Here is a 22,004-nt window from a genome sequence, read left to right on the forward strand (position 1 = left end):
TTCTTCTTCATGGAAAAATAAGACATCCCCTGAAAATAAGACCTAGCATATCTTTGAGAGCAAAAATTAATATAAGACACTGTCTTATTTGGGGGAAACAGGGTAGTTGTCTGCATTGCTCTGGCTGTTCCTTGTTTCTGATGGGCTAGAGCAGGGCCAGCAACCTTTTGAGAGGGAAGAAGCAATCCTGTTCCTCACACAATTTAAAAATCATTCAAAAGCCACAAATATATATTTGCAAACAAATGAAACCACCATTATCTGAATAAAAAGTCTTCCATTGTACTTCAGCACCACATGGACCCAGCCAAAGAGCCGCATGCGGCTCACCAGCCGCAGGTTGCCGACCCTGGGATGACAGTATCACTTTTAATTGACCTTATTTATGTTAATTCAGAAATTTTACTCAGCATTAGAGAGGCATTGGAATGGGGAGACCACTAAATCACCTATGTGAACACCTAGCAATTTCCACTTTTAATGGACTTTCGTAGAGTAGTCCAGGATACATAAGGAAAAGACAAGTAAATGTGGCATATGAAATGCTGTATGAATTGTTTAGGGCATGGTACTTTAAGGTTCACGCTGTTTAATATGAGACATTAATTGAAAATCACCAGCCAATGAACCAGGCTGATTTGGTATCATCATGAACTCATCAAGAAAATGAGCTCATAGGCACGGCAGATGCACGTGGATACTAAGCATTGAGAGCAGAGGTTCTCAACCTTTGGGTTTCGACCCCTTTGGGGGTCTAATGACCCTTTCACAGGGGTCACCTAAGACCACCAGGAAACACATCCATATTTCACATATTGTTTGTGATGAATCATGATGCTTTAATTATGTTCAATTTATCACAATGAAAATATATCCTGCAAATCAGATATTTACATTATGATTCAGTACAGTAGCAAAATTACAGTTATGAAGTAACAATGAAAATAATTTTATAGTTGAGGGTTACCACAGCATGAGGAATTGTTTTAAAGGATCACGGCATAAGGAAGGTTGAGAACCACTGATTTGGAGGAAGAAAGGCTTTTTTGTTTTTATTTTAAATAAATCATTTTATTGGGGGCTCTTACAGCTGTTATCACAATCCATACATCCATCCCTTATGTCGAGCACATTTGTACATATGTTGCCATCATCATTTTCAAAACATTTTCTTTTCACTTCAGCCAAGTGGCTGGTTTGTTGTTGTGTTATTATTGTTAAAGGGTTGGAAAAAATTCCACTGAGTGAGTGGAAACTGAGCTGGGTATGGATGGTGGATGATGGATGGATGGATGGATGGATGGATGGATGGATGGATGGATGGATACATGGGCAAGATATGGACAAGAGACAAGAGAAGAAGGAACAGGGCTCTCTGAGGTTCTCCCAGCAGGTGCTCCTGGAGCCATGAAGGGGACATCCTGAAGAAAGAAAGTTAGAAGATTAATAGACCAGAAAGGAAACCAACTTTCACCCTCCACCATGTCTTCACCCATCAAGTTCAGGCAGAAAAAAAATATCTAAGTATCTGCCCTCTTTCCTTGAACAGCTCCCTCCAGCCAGGAATGCTGGCTTGTCCATTTTGACCTGTAGATTTTAGGCTAGTAACCCTGGACAGTTAGCAAGGATAGAAGCTCTCTGGCACCAAGACAACAGACGTAGGCTGCCTCTGTTATTTTGACGTCTTGGTGTGTTCTGGGTGCACGGAAACTTACAACGCTCTGGAAGACACCCAAAGCAAGGCTGCTGTCTCCAGTGGCCCGCTGTTCTTTGCCCTTGTTTCTGCTAATCACTTCAGGTTCACACTTTGCCTTGAGCCTCTTCTGAAAAACAACTTCCTCCTCTTGTGTTCTTCCCCGTCCCACTACCTTCCTCGTAGGGGTCAGCCAGAGGTGCACCAAGCCATTTGGTTGGGAAATGCTGATCTTGTCAGTACTCATGTACAATAAACTGAGATGAGGTCTGTTAGCAAGTTATCTTTGATCACCTGGGTAGGAGACTGAGAGGAGGAGAATTAAAGGCAAAAGAGAACAGTATTCAAGAACTCTAGATCTGAGAGCTGATTTTTGCCCCAAAGGCTCTGTGCCATATTGTAATGAGTCTCCAGGAGCAGGTGAATCCTTTCCAGGGAAAGGAGTTGTAATTTCAGGAGAAATCTAATGAGGCTTCACTTTTCCTTCAGGAAATCTTCCTTGGGAAGAGCTGCCCTTGCGAAAGGTGGTCTTGGCTTGTTTTCCTCCTCATGCCCCATCCCCTCTTCATTTCGAAGCAAATGAAACAGACTAAAATATAGTTCAATTACTTCCTTACCTGGTATCATCCTGAACTTTAGGGTTCATGCTCACCCAGATCTGGGGAAGAGTATGGACCTTTGACATGACCTTGGCTTTGCTAACTGCATACTTCGTTCTATCGTTAACATTCTCTAGATATGCTTACATATTCTGTGTTCAACAAAGACAGGCTTATGGTCTTTGCATTTGAGCTTTGGCAATCAATAATAAAAAATTTTTTAAAAACCAACTCATTGCCATCGAGTCAATGCTGACCCATAGTGACCCTTGTGGGTGCCTGGGACTGTCACTGTTTCTGGGAGTCCAAAGCCCAGTCTCTCTCTCTCAGGGTTCCCAGTGGTTTCAAACTGCTGACCATACAGATCGCAGCCCCACTCGGAGCCACTGCACCACGAGGGGCCCTTCAGAGGCCTCCCTCCAGCATGTGGAGGAGAGGAGACCGCTGATGGCCACCCCCAAGATAGGAAGGAAGTCCTTTTTCTTTGCGACAGAGCCCTAAACTAAATCTCTTTTTCTCTATTCTCCCAAGCTTCCGCAGGTTCACCCGATCCAACAGTGTGACCACAGCAGTACAGGCCGACCTGGATTTCCATGATAATCTGGAAAATTCTCTGGAATCTATAGAGGACAATTCCTGTCCCAGCCCGATGACCAGACAGTTTTCCCGGGATGCCAGCACTTCGACGGTTAGCATCCAGGGCTCAGGAAACCATTATCATGCCTGCGCGGCAGACGATGACTTTGATACAGATTTTGACCCCTCTATTCTGCCTCCCCCTGACCCTTGGATTGACTCCATCACGGAAGACCCGCTGGAAGCCGTTCAAAGGTCAGTGTGCCACCGAGATGGCCACTGGTTTCTGAAACTTCTGCAGGCGGAGCGCGAGCGCATGGAAGGGTGGTGTCAGCAGATGGAGCGGGAAGAGCGGGAGAACAGCCTGCCGGAGGAGAGTAAGTAAAGGCGCCCCCAGGAGTGGGGCCGGGTGACTTTGGGTTGTTAAACGGAGTTATCGTCCACGCTCCGCGGGAACGTGTCCACGGTGAGGCCCCTAAGCTGGCCCCCCACCTCCCGGCCCTTGGGCCTTTGCGCTGCCCAAGAACACGCCACCCCACGAGCCCGCGGGATGCCTCCCTAGCGCTCCCGGGACAGGGCAAAGCTCCTCTGCAGACGGTCGCGGGTTCCTGCCATCGTTCCTCTTCCCCAGATCCGCCTGCCCTGTTGCCGATGCTCCGAAACAGAACACTAAGTCATGCTAACAAGTTTCCAGGTAGCGAGATGCATGTGTGTTGGGCATTGAAAACCTTCATGTGTGTTACTTTCATGAACGTACCCAATTAAAACAAGGCTAACAGAGAGGAACCCACACCCCCACCATACACACGCACGCACGCACACGCTTGCTTACCTCCTGGTTGCCTGGTTAGCATGCCCTTTGTTTTTAGGTTTGGGGGGAGACCAGGGTTTGTCGAGACTAGAGAAACAGATGCACTGACATACATACTGTAGGCGAATACAGAAGTGTGGCTCTCAGGGTTCCACGTCCTACATGCACAGGTGGATGGGGAGCACAACATGTTTAAACGTGTCTCCTGTGGTCCATGGATGGCTACAGACAAGCTCTCTCAAGAACACACGTGTCAGTCTGGTGAGGGTGCTTTCCAAAACAGATCCCATCAAAACATGACGGGGAGACATGTCAGGTCAGAAGTTGATGGCAATTATTTTGGGGGGGTATGCCCAAGGGGTGATCTTGATAGATTCCTCTCAAAGGATGTGGGAGGATTGTGGTGGGTTATTATGAAGACATTTTAAGACAATCAGGAACTTCATTGGTGAGAAAAAGGCCAGGCAGTTGCTCTGAGGAATTGTTCCCCCTCCATCCCCCACAATGCACCTGCTCATTCTCGAAGAGTCGCCAGGTCTGTCCTAGGAGAATTGTGTTGGAGGACTTGACCCCATCCACACCACAGTCCTGAGCTCGCTCCTTCAGGCGCATTTTTGTTCTCCAAACTCCAAGAACATGTAACATGAGGACAAAGGGGGCTCCGGAGGTGCCCACACTGCCGTCGGGCATGGCAAGAAGCACGCCTGCAGAATCCTTCAACAAAGCATCAGCGGAAGGGGAACATTGCCTATTTTGTTTTTAACATTCGCTTTAGAAAGGTACAGACCTAGTTGGAGGAGATGCCAGGAAACGGTAGATTCAAATTTTGATGTTTTTGTTTAATGAAATTTTCAATGACCTTATAGCAATACTTTTTTACTTACCCTGGTTTAGAGGGAGAGTGAGATTTCTTTGAAGGAACTGGCCCACATCATTATGGGGTCTAATCGGTCTCAAAACCTGAGGCAAGCTGGAAATTTCAGCATATTGATGTGACATTCTTGAGATTGAATCCCTTCTTTGTGGGAAAAGGCAGTAGTTTTGCGAAGGCCGTCAATTGATTGGCTGAAACCCTCTCCCATGAACAAGAATAACCTTTCCTTAGAGGGAACTGATTACAAATAGTAATGCCACCTGCAAAACACCTTCAGAGCAACTGCCGGGCAAGTGGTTTGACCAAAGAGAGGGCTCCACACCTCGCTAAATTGACACATTGAGATGAACCCTCCCAGGCGCAAACCTTCCAGGCCTAAAGTAATTCACCCAGATTCCAATCCAGTGCATTAAGTTTAATATCTTTAGGAGTCATTGTTTAAAAATTGAGCTTTTGAATAACAATTCCTACTGAAAATTAACAAAGAAAAATGTCCTGATGATCCCAGTTCCAGAAACAAGTTCTATCCATTTGCAACAATCCCAAAATTTGAATATACTTTATCATCAGTGTAGATTTTAATAGTTCTTCCCCCCTCTGAAAAATACATTATTAAAGAATGGTAGGCCTTCTAGTTGATCATTTGAACCAAGGAAACACGTTGGTTTGTATAAAAGCTGCCTTCGCCTTTATGTAGAGATGCCTACAAATAGATTGTCATGATGTAGCTTTTTTGATCCATTTTTTAAACTACTATGTTATCTTGTATTATGAGGAATGTTGAACCTGCAAAGTAGAGTTGACTATAATGAATCCCCTGGGCCCTATCACACACTTACCTTATCTTCGTTTTGACTTTCCCTCACTTCCTGTTATTTGTGTCAGAGTTTTTGTTTGTATTTTCTTTGAAGTTTATTTACTCGTGTGTTCAGAACATACACACATACAAAAACCCGTACCCTTACTTAACAGTTGCTATGGGTATAGTGTAGTGATTGTGTTGTTTGAAGGGTGCAGCCATTCTCATCATTACCGTAAACTTAACTGCCCCTAAAGCTCCTGTCTAATTAGTCCAGTTGTGATTGCCAATTTGCACCCATAGAGATCGATCATAGAAGAACATAATGCTAAAGACAGACTTCAAAAAATAAATAACTAGTTAAGTTAAACTATTATTAGGTTTTAAGAAGATTTGGGGAGATGTGTTTTGCTTTAAGGTTTAAAGATGATCTTAGGGCAATAGTTTCAGGGGCAGCCACCCTCCATAGCTCCAGAAAGTCTAGCTCATGAAAATGTGCCATCCTGTCCTGAATTGTCCCTGCTTTGATCAGGTTGATTCTATGGCACCCTTCATCAGAATGTTCAGTAATGATCTCTGAGCACCGTCCATCTCTGGGGAGAATCTCATGGGAGCAATCTGCCGCCTATTTGATATCCTCCTCCTACTCCCTACTCTTGCTGTTCCTTTGTCATTTCATTGCAAAGAGGCCAATAGGGCTGCTAACAGCAAGGCCAGCCGCTCAAATCCACCAGCCCGCTCCTTCCTATGTAAAGAATTACAGTCTCCAAAACCACCGGGGCAGTCCTACCCTGTCTGCTGGGTCGTCGTTCTGAGTCAGAATTGACTCAGTGACCGTGTGGCATAGGACAGGCGCACGAAACATTATTAGGCCAATGAACTGGGATGCCCCATGAAACCAGGACTCTCAACCTCCAAACCAAGCAACCAACCCCGTGAGGTCGGGGCTGTGCAAAAACAGCCTCAAGTTTAAGAAGATTTGTTATTTTTTTATGATTGTGGTAAATATATGTCACACAACTTTTGTAAATTCAATTGTTTACAGGTGTACAACTTATTGACAGTCATTAAATAGTTGGCGATGGAACCCTCTCCTTCATTAATATGATTTCCCCATTAGCCCTCCTTTCCTGTCCCTCTCCCACCCCTGGTAAATACTAATAAACTTTGCTCTCTGTACATTTGTCTTGTCTTGTCTTTTTCTATAAGTGAGGTCATACAATGCTTGTCCTTTTGTGATTGACTTATTTTGCTTAGCATAATGTCTTCATGCTTCATTCATACCGTAGCACGTAGCAAGACTTCATTTCTCCTGTTGGCTGAGGAGCAATCCATTGTATGTATGCTCCACCTTGTGGTATCTGTTCATCTGTTGACAGGGATGTAGGTGTTCACCTGTGGCCTATTGTGAACAGTGCGGTAATGAACATTGGTGTACAAGTCTCTGTTTCAAGTGTTTGTGGTATATGCCTAAGAGGGGAATTGCTGGATCATATGGTCGTGCTTTTTTTTAGTGCCTGGGGGAACCACCGCACAGTTTTCTGCCATGGCTGTACTATCTTGCATTTCTACCAGCAATGGCTCAGGATGTTTATTCCCCTGCACCCTTGCCAACAGTTGTTATCTTCCATCTTGTTGCTGTTACTGCTGTTTTCAATCTGATGTGCCAGAATATGATAAAGGACGCCCAGGCATCGTGTCATTGCACTTTGCAACCCACACTTAGGGCATTAAAAAACCAGATCACTAACATACTCTATTGTCCCTAACAAAAACAACAACGTCTTAATAGTTAGATCTGGGTGCCACTGTACTTCAGTAAAAGAGACCATATAAGGTATATCCACGAGCCGTGAGGTTTTTGGTTTTCCTTAATATATTCTTAATGAAGACTAAGCTGGGGAAGCTAACAGTTAACCAGTTAGGGAATTTCTTGCCTTGTCCACTGTCTACACACGGCTCCTTCTGTGCTGGTTCCTGCGGCTTGGGACATTAACAGACGGCTCACTGGCTTATCTGTGGCCTTTACGAGCAGGTTCGAGAACTCGGAGATGCGTGTCTGTAAATTTCCTTTGGCTCTCTCAAACTTGGATTGCAAAGAACGTAGCAGTGGCTAGGTACCTTTCCTTGACACTTGCTCGACCTGTTGGTTCCACTGCAGACCCACCTGAGTGTGTTGTACAAACAGAATTAGCTCTACGCCTGGGGGTCAAAGGAGACTGAGGTCTCTGGTGGTGCTGAGGAAGTCTTAGGAGGGTCATTTTCTCACTCTCCTTTTTCCTGTGGATGTACACAGAGTTTATCAGAATTTTCCCAGGGGAAAAAAGCCAATGTTTAAGGAGTCCTGGTGGCAGGAACTGGCAGGAAGCAGACCTGGAATTAACTAACTAAAGGTGAGACAGCTGCCAGAGGATTCTAGCCTTGGAAACCTGGGACAGTTCTACTCTGTAGAGTTGCTAGGAATTGGACCGACTCAACGACCAAGGCTGCGGAACAGCACGAGCTAGTTTTCAGTTCCTGGTCAAGGATGAAATACACACTGACGAATGGAGAGTCGGGAGTCTGGTGGCGAAATGGGTTCTGCTTTGGGCTGCTAACCCCAAGGTCAGCAGTTTGAAACCACCAGCCTCTCCTCAGGAGAAAGATGGGGTTTTTCTGCTGTTGTAAAGATTGACAGCCCGGAAAACTCACAGGGGCGGTTCTACCCTCCCCTATAGGTTCTCTAGGAGTCAAAAATGGACTTGATGGCAGGGAGTTGGGGCTTTATTTCTTTTGTTTGTCAGTGATTAATTTGGGGCTGGTGGGTTTCCAATAAAGCCTAGGGAAGGTTCCTATCGGATGTTTCCTTTCCATTGATCTTCCACTTCGAAACTAGACCTCCTTCTCCCAAGATTTATAATGCTTCAAAGAGGATAATAATTTATGACTCCATGAGTAAACGATTTGGCGGGGGGAGGGGGGGGCAATTAAAATAAGTCGATCTATTTTGATACAACCGCATATGAAGAGGATTCAAAAAGTTTGAGAGAAATGGAATTAAAAGATAATGGAATATTTCCAGGAACTTTTTGAAGCCCTCTTGAATATTAGAAAGAAGGAAAGCTTGTCCGAAATCAGGTTCTTGTCCTACATCTGTAATGAAAGAGAAGCATATGTTGTATTTGAAATGTTTTGTTGTGAATTGGGTGAAGGTTTACAGGGCAGGTTATCAGTTTTACATTTTGCAACTCACTCACATTTTCTTTCAACTCCTCCATTGCAAGGCCTCGATGTGCCACCACGTGGCCCGCTTTCTCGCTGGGTTTCCTGTTTTTGTTTGCCCCGTAAGCTTTGTCCTTGAGCACATGCTGCCCTTTGGAGCTTAAGTGGTTGATTATTCTCCCACAATGGTGAGCTCAGTTCTAGACCTGCATGGTGACCAAGTCCCATAACGTCATCTTGGGGTTCCACCTACCTCCAGCTGACCAGGAAGCCTGGTATCTTTTAGGATTTTGAGTTCTTTCCACATTTTTTTCTCCTACTCTGTCCAGGACCTCTTTATCCTGTGATCCTTTTCATAGCAGTTGGTAGTGGTAGCTGGCAACGATCTAATTCTCCTAGTCTCAGGATCGTGGAAATTGGTGTTGGCGTGGTCCATTAGTCACTTGGACTAATTGTTCCATATGTCTTTCAAAGGGGAAGCACATTTGTAATTTGAAATGCACACTACTGGTCAGGTCCCCCGAAAATGAACATATAGGAACTTCCCAACCAGTTTTTGCTCCTCCTTTCATTTCAGATGTTGCTTAGAGCAATGATTTACAAGAGGGACTTATGAACAGCTTCCACATGAAGTTATTTTGTTATAACGCATTTGTAGTAACGAGACTGGCTCTAAATAAGGATCACTTCTGATCTTTATACACCAAGGTCCCACTGACTCGTTATTAATACAGTTTACTCCTTGAGGATTTTTTAATTCAGTTTACTGATTACTTCAACAGATGTCTGTGAGGTTGCTTGTAGGGTGAAGGGAGAGGGTCTTGGTTGCAGAATAGCCAACCTAATTAGGATTAGGAGTCAGTTTGGGTGATTTGTTTTAAGGGATTCGAAATGAGTTGACTCTTCTTAAGGAGGCAGCTCTGCCGTGCAACCTTCTCATGGGGAGTTGGCCTGCCTCTGTGGTGTGACTATCGGAACTCCTTGTCTAAGGGGGGAAAAATGTACACTCAACACCAATGAATGTCACGGGAAGAACAGTGAAGCTTTTATAAGTTAGAGGAGAGATCTGGCCCAGAGTAATGTTTACTTAGCCTCTTCCTCCCTCCCCCAACCAGGTCAGTGATAACCTTCTCTCTTCCCTTAACCCAAACCCCATAGATCCCAGGACTCCTCAGAGCAGTTGGCAGTAGTATACATGAATTAGTAAAAGGTCCAAGTGATTCCTTTTAACTATTAGAATGTACCCTAAAAGTAAGAGGGGCCCCGTACTGCTGCTCTGTTGCTTTGTCTGGATGGGTCCTGGGCATTCCTGCTGCCACCTGAGACCCAATTTCATTCCACAAACACTTGAAGGACTTTATTTTTCATTCTCTACCAAATAGGGGCTTCAATCCACTAGGTTTCAATGATTTGGAATTTCAAAATTCTAAATAGCTCAGAGATAAACATATATGCCTAGGTCAAAGAGTTACCAATCTCAAAGGAGTCAGGCCCAAATCAGAGAGGATCCCATCCTAAAGCAGTGGGGGGGCGGGGTGGTGGTGGTGATATAAGTGCACCAAAGACTATGGGTCTCGTGCTTACAACCCCTCAGGCAATGAAGCTAGAGGCTTTGACAGGTGTTGTTTTACTTGCTCTCAAAACAGCTCTCTGGCAGTATCTTGTCCAAGGTCACAGGACACAGAAGTGTCTGGAGTCACATCTGACGAGATCATGATTAAACTCTGTGCCACTTGGCACTGCCCCCATACAAAGCTCCATCGACATCCGGGTCTGACTCCAGGGCCACCAACGCTGGGTACGTGGGCCTGGGCTTTTGGAGGCCGTTTGTTTCTCCAACTCTGTGCTGGGATGGTCTCTTTGGGTAAAGCGCTGGTCAGGAAGAGAGGACTATCCGGTTTAGTGGGCAAAGCCGAACAAAGTATTTTAAAAACATCTGCATGTACCCAGAAAATAATCGCTATGATAAATGGGTCAAGCACCCGAACCAAACTCAACCCACTGCATCCAATCGATTCTGACTTCCAGCAACCCTAGCTGGGCTTTCTGAGGCTGGAAATGCTTCCAGGAGGAGAGAGCCGGATCACTCTCTGTTGGAGTCGCTGGTGCTTTTCTGAGCTGCTTTCCTTCCCCTTAGCTGGCTAATGCCATGATGCCCTATCCCTCGGCCTAGACCTTGTATTTGTGCCTAACAGCGTCTACCAGGTGTCGGAGCTGTCTTCCGTGTACACGAAGAATGCGAGCCCTTCACAAAACCCTTCCAAGAGACCTGGTCTTTAGAGCCATCATCGAGAGAGAGGTAAATCAGAGCTAGAGAAAGGAAGATTCTAATGAGACTTGCTTAATTTACATAAATGTTACAACATTTAAGTAAGGAAAAATGCTTGGGCAAGCACCCGTTTGCTCAGTGGCATAGGGAAAGTTGTGCGCAGCTTTCTCGGCTGAACCATGTAGCCTTCGAGCCCAATCCGATTCGGGACAGCCCCTGTGTGTCCGAGCAGACTTGGCTCCGTGGCGTTTCAGTAGCTGACTCTGCAGAGGGGGATTGCCAGACTTGTCTTCCAACGCACTCTGTCTGGACTCGCCTCCCCTCCAGGTCAGCCGCTGAGCACATTCACTCTAGTAGAGAGTGAAAACGAGTCTGTCCAGTTCTAAATAATTTCTCAGGTATCCATTACTTTACGATACCATTATCCTACTTTTGGAAGCTGCTTTCTAAGGATATGAAGACTATTGGTTCGGCATTCCAGTGGCTGGGAAAACATTTCCTAGTTTACCAGACACTGAGGTATGTCTGGGTAAAGAAGGGCAGACTGAACACAAGCACTCCTGGTAGCATAGCAACACCAAGCGATCGGTTTTGAAAAATGTAACTAGAAATTCCTTGGGTGCGTGGAGCGATTATTTTCCCTGATGAAACAAATGCAAAGCCAGGGCTTTAGCCTGTTTTGAGCCTCCATCTCTGACTCTGATCGTTTGCTTTTGGCTTGATAACAAAACACGGAGAATCTGCAGGGAGGGGGGTCGCCTCCAAGCCACAGCAGCTGATGGCGCATTTGTTCATTCGGCCCTCCAAGTAAAATGATACAAGCTTTTCCCAGACAATGAAGCCCTTGTGTGTCACAGCTGTTTCCAGAGATGGCTCGGTGCTATTTGACAGTGGCTTGTAGGTTACATAGATCCGTCTGGTGTTATTTAACTGGGAATGAAACTACCAGATGGGACTGAATGCTTCGAACCCAGAACGCAGTTGGCCATTGATGGGGGAAGCAGAGGCTAGAGTATCAATGGCCCTGGGATGAAATAAATGCAGCTGATTGTACCTGGAAATCTATCTTTACCTCCTGAATGGTGGACAACTTGTGTGTGGAATTTTCAGGCTTTGTCTGAAAGTGAGGGATAAACGTAGGGTGTATGCAGGAGGCAGACTGAGTCCACTGTCTTGCCGGGCATTGGCATCCAAGTCGGTCAGACTTGGTCTGTGGTTTCCCCGAAGCCGCGTGAGCCTTGGCAGCCAAGGTGAGCTGTAATGAAACCTGACGTGGGGCTTGCCCGGTTTCGGGTTTGGTTACGGAAGGTGTGCACAGCCATTCTCCTGAACAGACTCTCCCTGCGATCTCTGCCCAGTCTTGCCTGTGTTGCGTGTCTGCAGTTTGTGAAGTTCTGGGTGCAGGGAAAGTGGTCCTCCAAGCTCCTGCCTTCCCAAACCTGGGTGGTTTTCTGAGTGGGGAGACACACACACACACACACACACACACACCCTTTGTAGGCCCCTTTTAAGATCTGGCCATCCTGAAGTTAGTGACCACAGAGGACCCCACAGTAAGGGAAAGGGAACCGTGTGGGGCAGAGCGTGTTGGTACTAGAAGGTTGGTAGGGCCATCTTCCGCTTCATCTTCCTCCGGCCGAGACGGGCACCGGGCACAGGCCCCGGAGAGCGAGCGGAGGAGCTGCAGCAAGCTGGGGACGCCAGGCCTGGGGATGGCCTCTACTCACACGTGTTGATCCTGCCTCCCCACAGCAGTTATTCCTGTAGAACAGCACTAACTCCAAACCCAGTGACCCACTTCTTTTCTTCTCAATTGCTGAGGGAAATGGAGAGTAATTTTGCGAAATCCAACTTTCAAGGATTCAAAAACTCTCCGTGTAATGTGAAAAAAGTGATTACTTTTTAATCCATTACTCTCCAGTTAATTCTGACTCCCGGGGACCACAAATCCCGCTCCAAAGGGCTTCTTGATGGACATAGACTGCCAGGTGTGTCTTGGGAGGGGCTGGGGGGCAGGATGGAATCCCTCCTCGTCATCGCGGGCAAACCTGTGGGCCATCAGGGACCTGCACATATAGGACGGCTATAGGACAGTTTCTACTTCATGACTCCTGTAGACTGAGACATGGAGCTGAAAAAAAGCCACCTTTCATGAAAACAAATCCTGGAGGGGAATTAATTGGGGGGAGGGGGCACTAAAATTAGCTAAGTTTTTACAAACGTGTTCTTTCTGAATAAAGTGATATTTAGGTGTTTTTTCCCTCCCTGTTTTAATTCTGCAGGAGTTCAGGTTTTAGTCTATGAGAAATTCTCTACTTGCAAATTGTGTTGCTTCTCCCTTAGCCACCAAATTTCAGCTCCTTTAAAAAAGAAAAGAAAAAACTTCACGGGATAAGGCAGAAGAGGCACCGTTAGTCAGGAATGAAATAGCGCTGGGTTTGCCACTGGAACCTTCTGTCGCCTGGGTCACACGTGAGTGGGAGAGGCAGCTGGGCAGGAGGCTGGCAACAGTCTCTTCCACAAGGGCAGACTCATGAATAAGAGTGTGTTCCACACGGGCAGGCCCAACCTCACAGAGCCACAAAGATTTGGACTGACAGGCCCGTCTGGCTTTGAAGTGGGTGTACACCATCTTTCATTTCCTTTCCTCTTTCACCCTAAAATTGACAACATTAATAATAGCTCTTTTTGAAGCCAGGTCGTGAATGGAAGCCAAAACTTGAGAAGGAAGTGTATTCACTCATAAACAGGCTTAGCTCAACCTTGGCCCCTATCTCCCCAGCACTGGAGGTGGAAACCCCTAGAGAATTGTTATCCCACCTAAAGCAACATGGGGAGATGCTGACATGCCCAGATGCTACCTGCAAGGTTGGAGGTTTTAATCCACCCATTGGTTCCTCAAAAGAAACACCTGGTTATCCACTTCAGAAAAATCAGCCACTGAGAACCTGAAGTTCGTTTCTGGGACACAGGGGGGTCACCCTGGGGGAGAGTCTACACTAGCTCACTAGCCAAAACGAACCGAGACGCAGCCCTGACAACAGTAAAATCCGAAAACATGTCCAAGGTCTGGAATGTGGTCATTTGTTTATTTCAGTTCAAAATGTGGTCCTTCAACAAGGTGCGAGGGTTACATAGGCATAGACCACGTCATCAAAGAACGCAAGGTGTGGTTGGAAAAACAGATAGACATAACGAGATTGTGCTGCGAAGATTGTGGATAGGCAGACAGAGAGGTGGCAAGGGAGTTGGGGAGCCCCGGGGAGGGGAGAGCGTGGGCAGAACGGCATATTCTGGAGGAGGCGGATAGAGCTCATCCGGAAGAGAGGGAGGGCTGGGCGGCGAGTCCAAGGACCCAGGAAGAGATGGCGCCTCCACACCCCACTTTAGTGTTTCGCTTGAGCGAAGGGCCTCAGGAGGGAAACAGCACGTAGAGTTTGAAAAACTGGAAACCCAGACCACGGAGGGGCCCTGTCCGAGGAAGCAGACTGGATAGATGGACCCTGCTTGAAGCCATGGAAGGCAGTTTCAGGCTTATCCCGTGATGATTCCCATGTTGTTTAACTCCCATGCTTAAAATGTTTTCATTGTCTTAGCATGGGAATTACGTCCCTGACACAAGAAAACTCTATGTGTAACTCTAACTCTTAATAAAAACAAACCTCTAAGTTGGGCAAAGGGCTCTGTAGGATGCTCATGCCGTGGGTGGGGTAAGGGGGTGGGGGTGGCAGGAAGTCTTGTATGACTAACTGTAACCAACAGAGGAATCCTGAAGGGAAACTACATTGATTGATTATGCTATGCCCAGGCTCCTGAAGGAGCCCTGGTGGTGTAGTGGTTACGTAGCAGGCTGTAATCCACATGGTCGGCAGTTTGAAACTACCAGCAGCTCCTTGGGAGACAAACTGGATTTTCTACTGCCATAAACAGTTACAGTCTCAGAAACCCTCAGGGGCGAAACTATAAATCAGCACTGACTCGATGGCAGTGAGTCTGGGTTTTGTTTTTGGACACTGAGGTGCCTGTGGTTGATACACATTAGAGCTACACATCTGAGAAACCTAAACATATTAGAAAGTAATTGAAATGTACAAACGTGCTTGACACAATGGATGGATGGATGGTGATAAGAGTTGTACGAGCCCCCAATAAAATGATTTATAAAAAAATAAAGGAAATGAGGAAAGTGAATGAGCTCACTCAGGGGGGATAGGGAGGTGGGTCCAGAACTGAATGTGATGTTCCCTATTTACGGGGCGAAGTGAGAGAGAAGTTCATAAAGTACCAGACAGGAAACACCAGAGAGAGACGAGTGGAGCAGAGAAGTAGATGAAGGCAAGGGAGGTGAAGGTAGAGTCAGACGATCCCGTGCACAGAGGAACGTGTGGGGGACTGAAAAAGTCCAGGGAGGCAGGGCAGTCCACTCGGTGGAGGATTTGGTGTTTCACAGGAAGAGTTGTATAGAGCTGGAGGGGATCATGAAGTTGGGAAGAATGTTTTTTTCCTCTCAGAATGGAAGATCCTGGAGGATGTTGGCAGACACACACTAGGAGAAGGGCAGAGACTGCCAGGAGAAAGAGTGGGTCAGGAACAAGGCCTCAGAGCTACACAAAGGGAATCGGGCTTGGTTGGTCACAGGTGGATGGGAAAGGTGGGGGGAGAAGAGCCGTTAGGAGATTATGGAGAGGCTTAAGGGACTCTTGTTATGGTGCAGGAAGAAAATGTCAGGGAAGGAAAGCCATTCAGAGAATTCATGCCTGCTTCCTTCTGTTTTCCTCACCTTGTAGAAGATAAGGGCAATGTTGAAGATGAGGAAGTAGTGGTTGAGTTGAGAGTGACTAAGAGTCAGGAAAGGAGGGTCAGAGAGAAGTCATCCAGAACATACTGGAAGACTAATGGGCACTAATGAAAGATCAGCCGAGTGTGGAGACTGTAGGTTGGTTTGTACAGGCACCAAACCACGTGGTTAAGCGCTGGTTGGGGCAAGGTGGGGCTGTAGCTCCACAGGCTAGCAGAGTTCACCAGGCATATGGCATTTGAACTGCAAGACGCACCGTGTTGTCCCATCGAAGCTTCTGCTAGTGATAAGGGTTCTGATACTCCACTTTGCAGACGGTCTGTTTTCTGTGCAAATTTTAGCTGGGTAAACTGGGCATCTAGCTTTGTATCTTTGAATCTTCATCATCCTTTCAGCTGACCATCATTCTGGCACTGATAGGTGGGGGAATCTGAACCAAATTATATCAAGAAGCTCTTGAATAATGATTCCTTGTACATCTTCAATATGTTGGATATTCAATATGAATATGAATATGTTGGCGTAGTGGGTACGCACTGGGCTGCTAACCACGAGGTCAGCAGTTCAAAACAACCAGTCACTCCTCAGTAAAGAGGCGGGGCTTTCTATTCCCATAAAGAGTTACAGCCTTGGGAATTCACAGGGGAGATTCTACCCTGTCCTATGGGGTTGCTGTGAGTCAGCCTGGACTCGATGCCAGTGAGTTTGGTTTGACCTTATACATACTCAACTCAAACTCTTTGCCATTGAGTTGATACTGGCTCATAACAACCTGAAAGGACAAAATAGAATTGCCCCTGTGGGCTTCCTAAACTTTTTTTTTTGATCGTTTTATTAGCTCTTATCACATCCATGCATACATCAATTGTGTAAAGCACATTTGGACATTCATTGCCCTCATCATTCTCAAAATTCCTAAACTTTTTATGAGATCTTTATAAGAACAGAAAGCCTCCAGGCAAGAAAAAAAATTTTTTTGATCATTTTATTGGGGACTCATACAGCTCTTATAGCAGTCCATACATGCCTCCACTGTGTCAAGCACATTTGTACATATGTTGCCATCATCATTCTCAAAACATTTTCTTTCTACTTGAGCCCTTGGTATCAGCTCATTTCCCCCCTCCCTTTCCTACCCTCCCTCTCATGAACCCTTGATAATTTATAAATTATTATTTTTTCATGTCTTACACTGACTGATGTCTCCCTTCACCTACTTTTCTGTTATATGTAGATCCTTGTGATCAGTTCCCCACCTTCCCCTTCCCCTCCTGGTATTGCTGCTCTCATTATTGGTCCTGAAGTGTTTATCTGTCCTGGATTCCCTGTGTTTCCAGCTCTTATCTGTACCCATGTACATGCTCTGGTCTTGCCAGATTTGTAAGGTAGAATTGGGTTCATGATAGTGGGGGGGGGGGAGCGGAGAAGCATTAAAGAACTAGAGGAAAGTTGTATGTTTCATCGGTGCTATACTGCACCCTGACTGGCTTGTCTCTTCCTTGTGACTCTTCTGTGAAGGGATGTCCACTTGTCTAGAGATGGGCTTTGGGGCTCCACTCTCCACTGTCCCTCATTCACAATGATAGGATTTTTTGTTTTGGGTCTTTGATGCCTGATACCTGATCCTATTGACACCTGATCACACAGGCTGGTGTGCTTCTTTCATGTGGACTTTGTTGTTTCTCAGCTAGATGGCCGCTTGTTTGTCTTCAAGTCTTTAAGATCCCAGATGCTGTATCTTTTGATAACTGGGCACCATCAGCTTTCTTCACCACATTTGTTTTTGCACCCGCTTTGTCTTCAGCGATCCTGTCCAGAAGCTGATCTTTCCTTGACTCCAACGCTGCACTTTCTGGGCTTTGCAGTGCTGCTGAGAAGCTGTGTGATCTCAGGGAAAGAATACCAATGTCGGAGCCAAATTTCCTCAAAGGAAATGATGATCCCTGCTCTGCTTTGAAATACAAAATGGTTCTACTCAAAGAGACCAATTTTGCCAAGGGCCAGTGATGGCATTTCCAGCAGATCTCCCTGGAGTTGGTGGTGAACTAACGCAGACCTTCCCCAGCTAGTACCAGCTTCCCCTAAATATCTCTGGTGGAGTGAGAAGTTTCTAGAATGAGAAGCCAGGGGCTTACTAAAGTGGTGCCCACTATTAAAGAAGGAACTCCATTCAACAGCATTTGGGGCTGTTGTCTTATACTCCCACAGACAGGCGGATTGACAAGAGAGTTGGAAAGGGAAAGGGTGATGTGGTCCAAAAAACCCCGTCAGGCTGCCAGAGAGGCACCCAAGGAGACCAGACCTGCCTTTATGAAAAGAGGTGCAGAGCAAAATAAGGTCTATTTTAATTAGATTAACTATTACACAAATCAAGGGATAAGTCAGGGTTCGGTGGCGTGCCTGGGGAATACCACGCAGGCCATTAGTCGGGAAGATGCATTGGATGTGCCCTAAGTGGGGCAGAAGGTGAGATCTGTTCATCACTTTGGGGCGAATGATCAGGAAAGACTTGCCGGGCCCCAGGGTGAACCACGCGCCCACTCCACGTTTCTGAGAAATGGACTCTGCTAAGTGGGTGGCCCCAGTCGAAAGCTCTTTCTTTTACACTCTTGAAAGTCCTTAGCCATCACCTTTCTAGGGCCAGAGAAAAGACCTACATGAGCTCATGGGAGGGACCAGACTGTTCATCGTCTACCTCTGGGGAAGGAGACTGGCGGGTTTGAGTGGCCAACACCTCCTTCAGCTGTTGGACTTCGTTTCTGGGGAGAGAGGAAGAGAGAATGAGGAAACAAAGTCCGAGGCAAATCTGCTGACGGAGAGCATGCACAGCCCTCGAAGGGAGGGCGCACAGATGTGTGTTGAGTTGTCCTCCTTTGCACTTTCGTAGATTTTAATTTTTTTCCAAATTAGGAAAACCACAACAACAATAAAAAAACAGTGACACTCTCTAATGGTAAATACTAAAAAAAGCTCACTTTAGTCCAGAGCCAATGTTCATACTGCGACCATGGTTTGGGTTTTCTGTTTATTGGAGACCAAGCACACGCCATGCTCTCTAACCACCACTTGAGGCATCACTACCCCTTGATGTGCTCAGTCAAGGTCAGCCCCGCTGCCCTAGTAATAAGTAAGCAAATCCAAACCATTCAGATCTCTGTTTGGATGTGCGATGGCCACCCTGCCCACTGTCCCCACCAGCACGGAAGTCCATGAGGGAGGAGCTGCATCGTGTTGATCACTAGATGCCGATCGCTGTCCGATGGCGACCTAACCGAATCCCGGGCCTGGAGTAAGCTCTTTATAGATGTTTGTGGAATGGATGAGTGCATTTCCAGCATTTCCAGTGGTTACCCCCACCCCCATGCAAACATCATCAGAAAGCCTGCTTTACCTACCAGTTCCTCCGCTGATCCAAGAGGTCTTTTCGGCTCCTTTGGGTTTTCCTCCCTGGCCTTCAAGACAGTCCACCAAAGTTGAAGTACAATGTAAGGAAGAAATACAGTGCATCTTGGACTCTTCCAGAACTTCTGATGCCCACGTGGGCTGTTTTCTATAGGGGGAAACCCCACAGTTGCACCCAGGATACTTCATGGTGGTGTAGGGGTTAAGCGTTGGGCCGTGATCCACATGCATGGTGGTTCCCAACCACCAGGAGCTCTGTGGGAGAAGCACTGGGCTCTCTACTCCCGGAAATAGTTACAGTGTCAGAAATCCGCAGGGGTCCCTGTGAGTCACCATTGACTGGATGACAGTGAGTTAAAAGTTAATGTTACCTTGCCTTTCTTTACCTAGCAACTCTGTGAGACGTATATTTCTTTCCATCCTGCTTGGAGTGCTTTAGAGCACCTTCAAAATGAGAGTAAAATATTTTTTCCCTCTTGATCTCATTTCTTATCACAGTTCATCCTCCCTCACTCCCACTTTTTACTTCCACTCTTTGCCTTGAACTGTTGACCGGACTTCCTCAAGGCTAGCAGAAAGTGTATTCTCCAGAGGAAAAGGTGATCTGGTAGATAGAGTGAGTGTCTGGTGGTGTCTAGAAAAGAAAAGAAAACCGTCCTTAGAGCTTGCTCAAAAAGGCAAATGAGTTTTGAGTCTCTAGAAAGGGAAACAGAGAGGGCAAGGAAGTATCTATCAGCTGCTGTCTGCCGGCCTGCCTCAAGTCCTCCCGGCTCGGGGGTCCACTGAACGCCCACATGGTCACCTCCCCGCCCTGAGCCTGGGAAGGATCATCCCTGGGCCCAAGCATCTGCAGCCAGTAGGGAATTTCCATGCAAGGAGTATGATGGTGAAAGCCCGGACGTGGAATAGCCCCAGCTCCACCCTGTAAAGTCTCGCTCTGAACCATGCTGAATGAAGACAGATGGATGCCCACTGTTTGCCTTCAAATCAACGTTTGAGTTTGTCCCAACTGATCTGGTTACAGGTTAACCAAATGATGGGTTGAAGCATTATTCTCTCCTTGATTAAGAATCAATTCGTCAGGTTATGGCCGCCTGTTACAGAATTCAGTCCTACCCGGCTGAGTGAAGGCCATGAGCTCAGAGTTAAGGAGTCCTTGGGCGGCACTACTAATTACAGAGCCGGAAGTCCATATCTACTCAGAGGCACCTCGGAAGTTAAGCCTGGTGATCTGCTTCTTAAAGGTCCCAGCCTTGAAAACCCTGTTTGTACAGTGGCCCTCTACATACACAGAGTCAAAGTCAATGTGATGGCAACAGGTAACTTAAGGTTGCAGGGGGAATCAAAATAGCTTGAGTTTTATAATGGTTTCCAGGTGCTATGGAATCCCAGCCAGGACATTGGCGACTGAGGTTCTCTAGTTCCAAACTCCCATGATTCATCTTGAGGTTGACTGATGTCACAATCCTACCTGTCGGCAAGATAATGCACGTCCATGTCTACAGCCCTCAGAGTTTGCCTGTAGCCACAGGCTCACTTAGGAAGTGCCTGCTTGATAGACCTCCTTAGATCTCCTCCAGACTGTGTTTTGCCCTCTCCTCTTCTGACCGTGGCAAATGGGGCTGTCACAGTTGACCCAGCCGTAGAGGAAGTAGTATCTTTTTCTGATCCAAGATAATAAAGAGTGGAGCCCTGCTGGCCCTGTTGGAGAAGCATCAGGCTGCTATCTACAAGATCAGAGATTCAAACCCACCAGCTGCTCTGTGGGACCAAGATGAGGCTATCTGGCCCTTTAAAGATTTACAGTCTTGGAAACCCTATGATTTGGAATCAACTCTGGCAACGTCTTTGAGTTTTGGGTTTGGGTAGATAATAAAAACACTTGTTGACTACTTAGTATACGTGTATCAGACACTATACTAAGGAGTTCACATATACTAGCTTATTTAATATTCCTAGCAACCTTTACATAGGTATAATCAGCCCCACGTTACAGATGAAAAACTGGGGAGGTCATGGGATTTGTCCAAGGCGGCCAAGGTTACTGCCGGAGCCTGTATTCATGGCTTAAGGACTATGCTGTTCTGGGTCTCCACATGTCCTTCTGTCTGTGGGGAGGAGGCTGAGAATGGGAGGTGGCCTCAGACGTGGATCCGCAAAGACTTTAAAATCAAAAAGTGAAATGTTAAGTCGGAGAAAGTGTCCCAGGTGGCTGCCATGAGGGAGTCCTTGGCATCAGCGAGGGGTAAATTGGTTTCCACTTCTGCAGTCCCCCCTTTGGGCTGTCTGGTGACATGTTCAAGAATTCCTCCGTGCCCTGAGTTACCTTCGTGGGAGAGCTAAAAACGTCTGAAGAATTCCCAGGTGTCATGTACGTCACAAACCACGATCTAGCCTGACAGTTTCAGATAAACAGAGAAGCCAGTAACTAGTCAGTAAACCATGAGCCAAGGATGATGTTTCTTGTTCTTTCGATTTCTTCTCCTCAGACTTTCTGGGGAATGAGGTTGAGAAAATCAGGAAACCAGTCAGCTCTGACTCACCATGCCTCCAGCTGGGTCAGAGCAGCACTGTGCTCCAGGGGTTTCCAGTGCTGCTTTTTCAAAAGTAGATCACCAACCTCTCTTCTGAGTGTCTCCGTGGGGACTTGAACCGCCAGCTTATTCCACCTTGAGCATTGGCACTACGCAGGGTCTCGGAGGTAGAGAAAAACCAGTGTCGTTGCCACCAAGTCACTGCTGACTCACAGCAAGGCCCTGTGGGTTTCGGAGACGGTCGCTGCTCGTGGGAGTAGAAAGCCGAGTCTGTCTCCCAAGGAGCTGCTGGTGATTTCGAACTGCTGACCATGCAGATCACAGCCCAATGGGTAACCATGACACCCCTACTGTGAAAGGGGGTCAATGCACTTCTCCATGAAGATTACAAAACAAGGCAGCAACACTTCTGAGAAGCCTCTCTCGGGTTTTCCTTCAGGGCAGGGGA

At 46.6% G+C, this 22,004-nt stretch overlaps 1 protein-coding gene across 2 annotated transcripts in view; it reads left to right on the forward strand.

Moving 5' to 3' along the window:
- The window catches only part of DLGAP1 (DLG associated protein 1), a 931,603-nt gene that overhangs the window by 904,338 nt on the left and 5,261 nt on the right, over positions 1-22,004 (forward strand). For both annotated transcript variants that reach the window (XM_030887282.2, XM_004702880.2), the window contains one exon: positions 2,824-3,245. In XM_030887282.2, coding sequence (XP_030743142.1) covers positions 2,824-3,245 — 422 coding nt within the window. The remainder of the gene's footprint in view (positions 1-2,823; positions 3,246-22,004) is intronic.

Source organism: Echinops telfairi, unplaced genomic scaffold (assembly GCF_000313985.2).
Source record: "Echinops telfairi isolate 266 unplaced genomic scaffold, ASM31398v2 ScPeMD7_7400;HRSCAF=8409, whole genome shotgun sequence".
NCBI classification, from domain to species: domain Eukaryota; kingdom Metazoa; phylum Chordata; class Mammalia; order Afrosoricida; family Tenrecidae; genus Echinops; species Echinops telfairi.